The 13940-nt window shown below is 43.7% G+C and overlaps 3 protein-coding genes across 5 annotated transcripts in view; 1 reads left to right on the forward strand and 2 right to left on the reverse strand.

Annotated features, from left to right (window-relative positions):
• LOC127489783 (olfactory receptor 1L8) overlaps positions 1–13940 on the reverse strand; it is a 277026-nt gene that overhangs the window by 151964 nt on the left and 111122 nt on the right. The window lies entirely within an intron of this gene.
• LOC100345118 (olfactory receptor 1f45-like) overlaps positions 1–13940 on the reverse strand; it is a 211661-nt gene that overhangs the window by 86545 nt on the left and 111176 nt on the right. The gene's annotated exons all lie outside the window — the stretch shown is intronic.
• LOC100357429 (olfactory receptor 1L4-like) lies at positions 1016–1966 on the forward strand. Its single transcript, XM_002720491.6, has one exon. The coding sequence runs from the start codon at positions 1031–1033 to the stop codon at positions 1964–1966; it is 936 nt and encodes a 311-aa protein (XP_002720537.1). The 5' UTR covers positions 1016–1030.

Consider the following 13940-nt stretch of genomic DNA (forward strand, 5'->3'; position numbering starts at 1 on the left):
CTTAAACTTTCTTTCCATTTCCAATTGTAACTTTTTTTCTATTTGTATTTTCCTAATACAGGAAAACTACAGCCTTATCATATATCTGGCCACTTTTGTGAAATTTGCGTAAGTTTTCAATGTTTTAGATGATTATTATGTATTTCCCTGATATATGATGTCACCTAAAAACAATGATAACTTCCTATTTTCTAATGTTTATGTATTCTATTTGATTGATTTTTACTAGCTTAGCCTACAATCTGAATATGCAGCTTAATAGTGGTAACAGGGTTATCTTCCTTGCCACGATACTGGGGGAAATGACACTCTAACATTCTAGACCCTATATTCTAAATAATATATTCTTACAGTAAGTGAATGTTAGATAAGGATTTCAGTATTGTAATCGGGAAAAATGATATACTCAAAGAACTAATCTCATTAACATTGGTTATTTCTGGTAGCATATCTATCCTGAGTTGCATTCCTGGATCAAAACTATGTAATAAAAGTATCCAGATCATATTATCAAAAAAAATTTAATTTAGAAAGGTTTTCTCTACAGATTTCAGGAAGTTTCATGAATTCTATGATGCCAAAGGTCAGGGATTCATTGAGACCTTTATCTTTGTCCGATTCCCCACTACCACCACCTCCAGAACCATAAGCTGGAGAGGTCCCCCGAATGTGGAACCCAACATCTTTGCTCCAGGAACAAAACAAGGAAGCTAAGGAGTTGGTCAAGGAACAGCCTAGGGCCCATCTCAAAGGGACAAAGGAGAATTCAGACAAACCAGGCCATACAAAGCGCTTAAGATCACCTGGAAACCCTCAGGATGTGATTTGGGAGGCCATGAGAACTGTCTAACTTCCTTTGTTGGATTTTACTTTTTCTGTAATTTCTAATTATAATTTCTAAAAGTGCTTAAACACTAATAGCATTGATCTTGTTTTACAGGCTTGATGTCAGGAAGGAGATGACTTGATCTAACTGCCCTGCACGTCACACCCACAGCCTCTCCAGACCCTGCCCAGGAAACCCAGAGACATGGAGACAAAGAACCACAGCACCAGCACTTCCGGCTTCATCCTCCTGGGCCTCTCTTCCAACCCGCACCTGCAGAGACCCCTCTTTGCCGTCTTCCTCGCCATGTACCTGGTCACCGTGGTGGGGAACGTGCTCATCATCCTGGCCATCCACTCCGACTCCAGGCTCCACACCCCCATGTACTTTTTCCTCAGCAACTTGTCCTTCATGGACATCTGCTTCACAACAGTCATTGTGCCCAAGATGCTCGTGAACTTGCTGTCTGAGACAAAGGCCATCTCCTACGTAGGCTGCCTGGTCCAGATGTACTTCTTCATGGCTCTGGCAAACACGGACAGCTACCTGCTGGCCTCCATGGCCGTCGACCGCCTGGTGGCCATCTGCTACCCCTTGCACTATGACGTGGCTATGAACCCACGACGGTGCCTCTTCCTGCTGCTGGGGTCTTGCACCATCTCCCACCTGCACGCGCTCTTCCGCGTGCTGCTCATGTCCCGCCTGTCTTTCTGTGCCTCCCATGTCATCAAGCACTTTTTCTGTGACACCCAGCCTGTGCTGAAGCTGTCCTGCTCCGACACATCCTCCAGCCAGATCGTGGTCATGACCGAGACCCTGGCTGTCATTGTGACCCCCTTCCTGGGCATCCTCTTCTCCTACCTGCGAATCATCATCGCTGTGCTCAGAATCCCCTCTGCAGCGGGGAAGTGGAAGGCCTTCTCCACCTGTGGCTCCCACCTCACCGTAGTGGCCCTGTTCTATGGCAGTGTCATCTACGTCTACTTCAGGCCCCTGTCCATGTACTCAGTGGTGAAGGACCGGGTGGCCACGGTTATGTACACAGTAGTGACGCCCATGCTCAACCCTTTCATCTACAGCCTGAGGAACAAAGACATGAAGAGAGGCTTGAGGAAATTAAGGGAGAGAATTTACTCATAGAAAGAACCACAACTGGGCCACAATATCTAAGGGGTTATCAGGTTATCTTTCCTTCTTACCCATTCTCCACAGAACACTCAAAAGTGTCATGAGAAGTGGTTTTGCATTCTTGTGAGAGCTCTGGCCTGGGAAAAACACTTGGTGTCTATTAACGGCTTTCACCAAATACATATTCAATCCCTGACCAATTATTACTGCGAACCCAAATTTCAGGAAAATTGTTTTAATCATCCCCAGTAGATTGGCAACATTTTACTGGGATAACGCTGTCTCCAGTGAACTCTTCTATAAACCTAACTGTGGTTAGTACTCAGTGAGTTAAAATTTCTTATTAATTTTCAGTAGAAACTACATGACTCTTATATGACATTGGAAAGAAATCTCAGAAGGGTCACCTAAGAGTTTCCTGAAGCATGGCCTGAAAATTAACAGATAAAGGTTCAAAGATGAGGGAACATGTGTAGGCTATGCATTCGTGTGACAGTAAAACATCCTGTGAGACTGACGGTAAGGAAAATAAGACTGGAAACAGAAGAAACTACAAAATAGCTTTACTCCATTCATCAACACCAAAGTAATGGCAGTGTGGCTTCACAGTGCCTGACTCCCTATCCCCTCACTCTTAATTCTACCTTTCTCCACATGTCAGGCACCTCGATCTGCTGTCCTGTATGCCATGGAAAAAACTCAATGAGTGCCAGCTAGTATTAGTTGGGTTACAAAGCAAAAACAAAAAAGCCCAATGTCATAGGACTTTACAATAGAAAGTCTGTTTCTTGTCCACACTACATACCCACCACAGAAAAGTGTGAGACTGTTTCTCATGTTAAATAATCAGCAATTTAAGATTATGGAGGTACCATCTTTGAAACCATCAATCACCATTCTGAATATTTCCTACTGCTTGAATATTTCACTCTTGAATATTTCATACTGCCAATTAAATAATTAAATAGTTCTGCCTGGGAATGACACACACCACTTCTGAGGCAGAAACCATTGTCCACAACCAATCTAATGATCCCACCCATACACAGGGAGCAGAGAGGGCTTGAAACACTCATATTCCTCTGAGAAAAAGATAAATATTTGATTGACAGCATTAATGACTATTTTATAAATACAGACACACAAACACCTGCTTCAGAAATTCTCCCTTACCATGTTAGTGTCAATATCAACAGTGGCAGGCTAATCCTCTACCTGTGGCACCAGCACCCCGGGTTCTAGTCCCAGTTGGGGTGCCGGATCCTGTCCCTGTTGCCCCTCTTCCAGGCCAGCTCTCTGCTGTGGCCCGGGAGTGCAGTGGAGGATGGCCCAGGTCCTTGGGCCCTGCACCTGCATGGGAGACCAGGAGGAAGCACTTGGCTCCTGGCTTTGGATCAGTGCAACACGCCGGCCATAGTGGTCACTTGGGGGGGGGGGGGTGAAACAACGGAAAAACGAAGACTTTTCTCTGTCTTTCTCTCATACTGTCTAACTCTGCCTGTCAAAAAAAATATCAATAGTGGTGTAAGATTATATTCTCTCTCAAATCCTTCTGCTCAGCTATGACATCGAAGTTCAACAAAGATGAACAGATTTTTTTAATCACAAGTTTGTTATGGCAGGAACCAAATTTGAAAAGATGTCTTTTGGGCTTAAAGATATAAGAACAGCTGTAGGGTGCCCTAATGGAATACCGAGGCTCCAACATAAAGATCCCTGCCATTTCAAGGAAAAAATCAGTTTCCAGTGGCCTTCGTATTTGTACAAGCATACCTGGATTTCACCACTATTTCCCACCAAATACAGTGAAGACACTGCCCTAGAAAACACAAATAATTACTTCCTTTATTCACGTGTGATCACTACATGCCATAGTACTTATGACACACTTATCTAACAAGAGGCTACTGTAGAACACAAGGGACTATGGCCCACACTAATTTATAAAACTAATTAGGGAGGCCGGCACTGTGGCATAGTAGGTTAAGCATCTGCCTGTAGCACTGGTGTCCCATATGGGCGCTGGTTCAAGTCTCAGCAGCTCTACTTCCTATCCAGCTCCTTGCTGATGGGCAGGGAAAGCAGAAGAGAGCCCAAGTTCTTGGGTCCCCGTACCCATGTAGGAGACGTGGAAGAAGCTCCTGGCTTTGGATCAGCCCATTTCCAGTCATTGTGGCTATTTGGGGAGTGAATCAGTGGATGGAAAACACCCCCCTCCTCTGTCTGTAACTCTGCCTCTCAAGTAAATAAATAAAACTTTAAAAAAAAGTAATTAGAAAAAATGGAAATATCAGAAATGAAGGCCTTAATAGTAAGTAATATAAAAAATATAACACAACTCCAGCATCCTACTCAAAGAAAGAGTTGGAGTCCCTGTTGCTCTTTTTCTGATCTATCTGCTAATTCACCAGGGAAAGAAGCAGAAGATGGCCCAAGTGCTTGGGCCCCATCCACCTACATGGGAAACCTGGTTGGAGTTCCAGGTTCCTGACTTTGGCCTGGTCCAGCCCCAGCCTTTGTGGCCATACAGGAGTGAAGCAGAAGACGGAAGATTCTTTCCTTCTCCGTCTCTCCTTTTCTGTTTGGCACTCTTTCAAAAAATAAAATAAATTTTTTAAAAATTAAAAAAAAGGGGCCGGCGCTGCGGCTCAGTAGGCTAATACTCCGCCTTGCAGCGCCGGCACACCAGGTTCTAGTCCCGGTCGGGGCACTGGATTCTGTCCCGGTTGCCCCTCTTCCAGGCCAGCTCTCTGCTGTGGCCCGGGAAGGCAGTGGAGGATGGCCCAAGTGCTTGGGCCCTGCACCCCATGGGAGACCAGGAGAAGCACCTGGCTCCTGCTTTCGGATTGGTGCGGTGTGCCGGCCACAGTGCACCGGCCGTGGCAGCCATTGGAGGGTGAACCAATGGCAAAGGAAGACCTTTCTCTCTGTCTCTCTCTCTCACTGTCCACTCTGCCTGTCAAAAATAAATAAATAAATAAATAAATGGAAAGCCCTGACAACAGTGTATATTATATATTTACAAAAAGAATATCTGATTGTGAAGACACAAAATTGATACACCATTGGCCCAACTAACAAAAAAAAGAGGGAGAAGAACCTAATCCATGAAATTTGAGAAGAAAAAGGAAATATAACAACAGATACCACAGAAATATAAAGAATAATCAGGAATGACTACAAAGAGCTGTATGCCAACAAATTGGGAAACCCAGAAGAAACGGATAGATTTCTGGACACATATAACCTACCAAAATTGGAACTTTTAGACATAGTAAACCAAAACAGACCAACACCCAAGGTGGAAATTGAATCAGTAATAAAGACTCATCCAACAAAGAAAAACCCAGGACCTGACGGCATCACTGCTGAATTCTACCACTCAATTAAAGATTAACTAATTCCAATTCTTCTCAAGCTATTAAAAAAAATTGAGGCCGGCGCCGTGGCTCACTAGGCTAATCCTCCACCTGAGGCACCGGCACCCTGGGTTCTAGTCCCGGTTGCTCCTCTTCCAGTCCAGCTCTCTGCTGTGGCCAGGGAAGGCAATGGAGGATGGCCCAAGTGCTTGGGCCCTGCACCTGCATGGGAGACCAGGAGGAAGCACCTGGCTCCTGGCTTAGGAGCAGTGCAGTGTGCTGGCCATAGCGGCCATTTAGGGGGTGAATCAACAGAAGGAAGACCTTTCTGTCTGTCTCTCTCTTACTGTCTAAATCTGCCTGTAAAAAAAAAATGAAAGGGAAGGTATCCTTTCAAACTCCTTCTATGAAGCCAGCATTACCTTCGTTCCTGAACCTGAAGAAGATATAACAGGAAAAGAGAACTATAACCAATTTCCCTGATGAACATAGATGCAAAAATCCTCAACAAAATACTAGCAATTTGAATCCAACAACACATTAGATAGATCATTCACCCAGACCAAGGGGAATTTATCCCAGGTATGCAGGGAGGGTTCAACATTCACAAATCAATGTGATACATCACATTAACAAATTGAAGAACAAAAACCATATGGTTATCTCAATAGATGCAGAGAAAGCATTTGATAAAATACAACACCCTTTCATGATGAAAGGGTATACTGGGTAAAGGAACATTCCACAACACAATGAAAGCGATCCATGACAAACCCATGGCCAGAAATCTATTGAATGAGGAAATCCTATTGAATGCTTCCCACTGAGATCCAGAACCAGACAAGAATGCCCACGCTCACCACTGCTATTCAATATAGTTCTGGAGGTTCTAGCTAGATCCATTAGGCAAGAAAAAGTAATCAAAGGGATACAATTTGGGACAAAGGAGGTCAAACTATCCCTATTTGCAGCTGACATGATTCTATATTTAGGGGATTCAAAAGACACTACTAAGAGACAGTTGGAACTCATAGAAGAGTTTGGTAAAGTGGCAGGATATAAAATCAACTCACAAAAATCAATAGCCTTTGTATACACAGACAATGCCATGGCTGAAAAAGAACTTTGCAATAGCTACAAAAAACAATCAGATACCTTGGAAAAGTTTAACCAAGGACATCAAATATCTCTGTGATGGAAATTATAAAACATTAAAGAAAGAAATAGAAGACACAAAAAAATGGAAAAAAATCTTTCATGTTCATGGATTGGAAAAAGCAATTTGTCCATACTATCAGAAGTAATTTACAGATTCAATCAATCAAAATACCAAGGACATTCTTCTAAGATACAGAAAATATGATGCTGAAATTCACATAGAAACACAGAAGACTCTAAATGGCTGAAGCAATCTTATCCAACAAAAACAAAGCTAGAGACATCACAATACCAGATTTCAAGACAAACTAAAGGGCAGTTATAATCAAAACAGCCTGGTACTGGCAAAAAAAACAGGTGGATAGACCAATGGAACAGAATAGAAAGTCCAGAAATCAATCCATACATCTACAACCAATTTATCTTTGACAAAGGAGCTAAAACCAATCCCTGGAGCAAGGAGTCAACAAATGGTGCTGGGAAAACTGGATCTTCACATGCAGAAGTATGAAATTAGTTCCCCACCTTATACCTTACACAAAAATCCATTTACAAAACATCAAAGATCTAAATCTACAACCTGAAACCATCAAATTATTAGAGAACTTTTGGGAAACCTTCAAGACATTGACATAGCCCAAGAGTTCTTGGAAAAGACCCCAGAAGCACAGGCAGGCAATCAAAGCCAAAACTGACAAAATTGACAAATGGGATTACATCAAGCTGAGAAGCTTCTGCAACCTAAAGAAGCACTCAGCAAAGTGAAGAGGCAATCGACAGAATGGGAGAAATTATTTGCAAGCTGTGAAACTGATAAAGGTTTAATATCCAGAATCTATAAAGTTAAGAAAAGGGCAAAGGACTTGAACAGGCATTTTTCAAAAGAGGAAATTCAAATGGCCAACAGACATATGAAAAAATGCTTAGGATCAACAACCACCAGGGAAATGCAAATCAAAGCCACAAGGAGGTTTCACATCATCCCCATTATAATGGCTCCCAAACAACAAATGCTCAAAAGGATGCAGAGAAAAAGGTACGCTAATCTACTGTTAGTGGAAATTGAAACTGGTAAAACCAGTATGGAAGACAGTTTGGATATACTCCAGAAATCTGAACGTAGACCTACCATATGACCCAGCCATCCCACTCCTGTGAACTTACCCAAGGGAAATGAAATCAGCAAATTAAAGAGTTATCTGCACCCCCATGTCATTGCAGCTCAATAGCTAAGACATGGAACCAACCTAAATGCATGTCAACTGAAGACTGCAAATAGAAAATATGGGATATATATTCTATGGAATGAAAAAAAATGAAATCCAGTCATTTGCCACAAAATGGATGCAACGAGAAACCATTATAGTGAAATAAGCCAGTCCCAAAAAGACAAATATCATATGATCCCTGATCTGTGGTAACTAATAGAGTACCTACAAAGGTATCTATAGAAGTGAAATTGACACTTTGTGATGTGATGACTTTGAATAGCCCTTGTCTCCACTGTTAAGGAATAGGGTTTTTTTCATACTATTTGTTGAACTCTTTACTTAGTATAGGGTTAGTCTTAGGTGTATAAAGTTAATTGAAAATAGATTTTAGTAAAAATGAGAATAGGAGAGGGAGGAGGAAGAAGTTTTGGAGTGTGGATGGGAAGAATCACTACATTCCTAATTTGTATTTATAAAATGTATGAAGTTTATATACCCTAAATAAAAGGTTTATAGGTTAAAAAAGAAAAAAATGGAGAAAAATTTAAAAGAACAGTGTTCAGGATCTCTGGGATATCACAGTGAACCAATTTTTGAGGTTGAAAATTCCTGGAGAAATAAAAAAGAGTGGCTTAGAAAACCTATGTCATGCAATAGTAGCAGAAAAATTCCCCAGTTTGGAGAAAGATATGAACTTCCAAAAACAGGAAGTTCATAGGATCCCAAGAAGACATGATCAGAAAGGAAGCTCACCACAACACGTTATAGCCATTTTCAAAAGCATAACACGCCGGCGTCGCAGCTCAGTAGGCTAATCCTCTGCCTTGCGGCACCGGCACACCAGGTTCTAGTCCCAGTTACCCCTCTTCCAGGCCAGCTCTCTGTTGTGGCCAGGGAGTGCAGTGGAGGATGGCCCAAGTCCTTGGGCCCTGCACCCCAGGGGAGACCAGGAGAAGGACCTGGCTCCTGCCTTCGGATCAGGGCAGTGCGCTGGCCACAGCGCGCTGGCCGCAGCGTGCTGGCCGTGGCGGCCATTGGAGGGTGAACCAACGGCAAAGGAAGATCTTTCTCTCTGTCTCTCTCACTGTCCACTCTGTCAAAAAAAAAAAAAAAAAAGCATAACACAAAGAGTACGCTAAAACTTGCAAGAGATAAACACCTGGTCACTTTCAAAGGCACTCCCATTAGATTGACAGCAGATTTCTCAACAGAAACCTTAGAGGCCAGGAGAGAATGGAGAGATATAGCCCAGGTTCTGAAAGAAAAAAACAAACTCTCAACCCAGCGAAGCTCTTTTGCACAAAAGAAGGTAAAATGATGTCTCCCAAGCCAATAGAAAGCAAGCACACTACACAATGCCCACTGTGTGATATTATGGAAAAGACAAAACTATAGAGCCAAAGATCAGTGGTTTAAGAAATTAGCAGGGGAAAGAGAGAGGAATGAATGGAGTAGCACGGATTTTCAGAGCAGTAAAGTTGTCTGGACAGTAGTGATCATGATGGATATGTGATTATATGCTTTTCCAACCCACAAAACATCTGACACCAGAGTGAACCCTAATGTGAGTGTGGTTGATAATGATATGTGCTACTCTAGTGCAGGTGTCCGAAGTGGGGAGGCCATACCTCTGTGGGAACAGGGATATAGGAGAACGCTCTGTAATATTTGATCAAATTGGCTGTGAACCTAAAACTTTTTTAACCCAGTCTATTTCAAAGGAAAATCAAAAACAAGAAACTGCAGGTTGTCACTGCTGTGCCATTTATAGGTGAGGACAATGTGGGTGAGGCTAAATAACTGGCCCAAATTCCACCATTTAGTAATTGGGAGAACTGGGATTCAAATATAAGTATTCTGGCTGAAGAAGCTGAGGCAATGAAAGCTTTATGAAAGTCACCCCAGAATACCAAGTCCCAAATGGATGCTGCAAAATCTTCACAGCTTGTAAGACACAGAGCAGGCATCAGAATCCAGTCGACCTGACTCCAGAGCCTTCAACTCCTTCCTTCTTACAGTACACATTCACCTGGAGACATCCACCACGAGACACAGAACCCCAGGGAGATCAAGGGCCCGAGTCAACTCTGCACACAAGCTTAGACTCACATGTGCACAAGAGTACACACGTGCACACAGAGCACACACATGTCTAGACACACGCACATATGTAGAACACACATGTGCAGGAACATCTGGCATGTGTGAACACACGTGCTGCTGCATGCCTCTAAAACCCTTACTGATTGTAAGAGGCTACCCCTCTGAAGTCCAGTTTCCCTGCAGAGCTCAAAGAAGCCATCAGTAATGTGCTCCCTCCTGGGTAGACTATGGGACCAAAACCCTCAAGGCTCTGACATGGAGAGGGCAGGCCCCTGGGTCTCCCTTTCTGTCACCAATTCCCACTGCAGCAAGAGAAGAACCAGTCCATGTCTGAGGCTCAATCTGCACACCCAGAAGCCTCCTCCTCCAGAGATTCAGAGTCTGATCTTAACCACCTGGCAGCCCCCAGGTCGCTTCAGGACACTGAGACTTCTCTGACAAGTCTTCAGGTAGGCAGTCTCGGGAGAGGGGAATCCTTTGGAAATGGACTGGTGTATCGAAAGCTTCGTGTGGTCTTCCTCTCTTCTCATTACCTCCTCCTCCATCTCAAAAGCCAGGAAACATTTTCTTTCCCTATATATTCCCCCTCTTTCTCTCTCTAGTCAAATAGCAACCATCTGAAGCACCTACTCTGAGTAAAGAGAATTCTAGACACTAACCCCTGCCCTTAAAGGGCACAGCACACATCATACAGCCCAAGACCCACACACTGGACCCCAACAGGAAACGGGGTCTGCAGAGGAGCAAATGAACTGAAAGTCAGGACAAAGGAGGAGTTCTGGGCACACACACAGGAGCTCGACTCCACCACCATCTGACCTTGCAACCTTAGGCAAGTCACTGCGGCCAAGCAAGCCTCACTTTCTGTGTCTGTAAAATAGGGTGCTGTAAAGTCTAAATGACTTAATGTACTTAATTATTGCCGTGTCTGGCAATAACAGGAAGGCAAACTAGCTCACAAGGGGAAAAGTTCCCAAAGTTGGAGATGTGTATGCCAGGGATGGGGCTGCCTCCAGATATGTGAGTTTCTTCTACTAGAAATGTGGAAAATGTGCAACTGCCTATCTGGGATGCTAAAAGGATGAGGTGAACGGTACAAGGATCTCAAACCCCATGATATCCAGGTCAGGTGAAGCTCTGTGAGAATCCACAGCCCCCGTCTCGTGATGAGGACTCTCAGCCTGCACTTTCTGTGTTAATAGCTGCACTAATGAATGCTGGTTGGGCACAGGCGGTAAGAAGGCACCAGGAAGAACTGGAACTTGAAAGCTGAATGCATGGAATTATTGAGAGAGAGACAGAAGCAGGCATCCTAGAAACCAGTGACTCCCAGGAGAAGGCAGGCAGGAGCACAAAGTTCAGCAGCAGGAAGCTGAGAGCAGCTGGGAGCTGCACGACTGGGGTTCACTGAGGGATCAGAGTCTGAAGCTGCCCAGAAAATCTTTCAAAATAAGTAGCGAGTGAGAGACCAGGCTGAGCAACCATCACCTCCGGAGCCAGGAGACATGGGGTAAACAAAGCTCTCATCGAACACAGGAGTCAAAAGCAGTAAGGAGCGATTTCAGAGAGCTGAAAAGGACCCAGTGTAACACAGACCCTGCAGAATCCTTGTGCAGACTGTATCTCCAGAAGGACCCTGCACCAACACTGCTCTGTGTGTCTTGCTGCCGGCCCACAGCAAGAGAGCAGCCAGGAGGAGTGCAGCTGGGTTTGAAAAACAGCAGCCTTGGGGAGATGGAGCCTAAGACCAGGTACTGATACTGCAAGATCGGGGAGCTGCGGTTTGTTCAAGATCTGACAAAGCTCAAGTCCAAGGTCCCCCACAGCTTTCCCTTTCTGGAAGCAAAGAGAAGAGTTCACGCGGAATGGGAGTGGGAAGGAAGGAAAGTGTAAAGACCCCAAGGCGGGGCTGCAGAGGATGGAGGAAGAGCAGTGGGTCAGCAGGAGGCTCAAGGCCCGTGGTAGTCAGGACGTCTGCCCACAGAGGACACGCTGGCCTGGTCATCTAGCACACATGTACAGTTTATTTGGTAAAGAGGTTATCAAATCAAACTAAAATACAGAGATGAGAGCCGGCGCCGTGGCTCAATAGGCTAATCCTCCACCTTGCGGCGCCGGCACACCGGGTTCGAGTCCCGGTTGGGGCGCCGGATTCTGTCCCGGTTGCCCCTCTTCCAGGCCAGCTCTCTGCTATGGCCAGGGAGTGCAGTGGAGGATGGACCAGGTGCTTGGGCCCTGCACCCCATGGGAGACCAGGAAAAGCACCTGGCTCCTGGCTCCTGCCAGGATCAGCGCGGTGCGCCGGCTGCAGCGGCGGCCATTGGAGGGTGAACCAACGGCAAAAAGGAAGACCTTTCTCTCTCTGTCTCTCTCTCTCACTGTCCACTCTGCCTGTCAAAAAAAAAAAAAAAAAAAAAATACAGAGATGAGTCACTGATAAAAATATTTTTATTCAGGAATCATGAATAGCATTATAATCTGGGACTCACAGAGGAAAGATTGGAGGTTTTGTTCGGACAGAGAAATCTAAGCAAGTTGCTGTCAAATAAAATTCACTGGCGCTTTTGGAGCTGAAGGAGCTGGCAATCTGATTGGCACGCAGCAGCAGCTACTGTGCAAAGCTAGCCGTAAGGTCAGGGCTGGCAGTTCCATCAACCATTGCTAAGTTTAAAGAAATAGTCTTCAAGCCAAGGCAGGCTGTTTGGCTCGATTGGTTGAACTCATGACTTGAGCAACTTTTCCCCTACCCCCATGACCTCTTGGATCTGTTTCAGATGGGTAAGACGAGAGCGTTTTTATTTGTATGCACCATTTCCAAAAGTTACGTAAAGTAGTGTATCATACATCATTGAGAGTCAGCACGCCTAGTTGTGAATCTCTGATACACCACTCGCCAGCTCTGTGATTCTCCGACCCTCAGTCTCCTTATTATAAATTGGGACAATAACGCTACGTAAGTCACTTAAGTGCTATTCTGAGGTTTGAGGTGAGTGCTAGGCACAGAACCCGTCTAGTATTTGTTAGCTAGATTTTTCCCCAGTTCAGTCACTTCCCAGCTGTCCTTGCTCACTCAAGGGAGCAGGTGCATGGATGACGGGTCGCTTTCCCCCAGGATCTTGTGCATCCGACATTTTTCTTCAATTTCAGAAGTGCATTCTGTGCTTTAAATATGCACTCTCTGGTTTCACGTGGGCAGGTGGCTAAGAAAACTGCCCAGATTAGTGTTGAGTAATCAAATAGAGGAAAACCAACCTTAAGTGACAAATGTCCATAGTGTGAGAACATGGACGGAGAAAGCTGAAAAGTATAGAAACAGCCTGTATGTACATCCTGTCAACGAAAGGAATAAATACTTGTTAAGGTGGAGTAGTGAGATTTAAAAGGCATTCCTTAAAAGATAATGAAATCCTGTCTTTTGCAAAAAAAAAAAAAATGGATGCAACTGGAAATCATTATTCTTAGTGAAATAAGTTGGTCCCAAAAAGATAAATATCAAAATACTATATAAGTATATTTTACAATTTGGTCTATACTTAGTAACAAATTTGCATTTTTGATGTGATGTAATAAAAGCTTTTTAAAGTAAAAAAAAGACAAATGTTTTCACTGCTCTGTGGTAACTAACAGACTACAAAAAATGTAATGTATAGGAACAAAATTGACATTTTGAGATCTGATTATTGTTTATAGTCCTTGTATCCACTGTTGAAGAACGGTGGTTTTTTCTTCTTACTATTTGTTGAATTGCTGTTTAGTAAAAGGTTAAGCTTACAACTATGAAATAAACTGAATGTACATCATTGTAAAAATTAAAATAATAAGAAAAGAAGGAGGAAAGAAGGTAGCTGCATGGGTGGGAGGGCAGGTAGTGTGGGAAGTAACACTATGCTTCTAAATATGTATATATGAAACACATGAAATTTGTTCACCTTATATAAATATAAAAATTATATTAAAAATTAATTTTAAAAATTTAAAAAATAAAAGGCATTCCCAACCACTTATGACAAGTCTGTTGCTCAATTCTCATTTCAGTCTCCAAATGATAGGGGCAGGTAGGGTGGAAAGAAACTGACAGGTTCACACCATCATCTCATGGAGGTGATATGAGGAAGTCTGCAATGTTATCATATCTGGCTAAATAGGAAGGAGACC

Source organism: Oryctolagus cuniculus, chromosome 1 (assembly GCF_051225735.1).
Source record: "Oryctolagus cuniculus isolate XC-2025 breed Fujian yellow rabbit chromosome 1, ASM5122573v1, whole genome shotgun sequence".
Lineage (NCBI taxonomy): Eukaryota > Metazoa > Chordata > Mammalia > Lagomorpha > Leporidae > Oryctolagus > Oryctolagus cuniculus.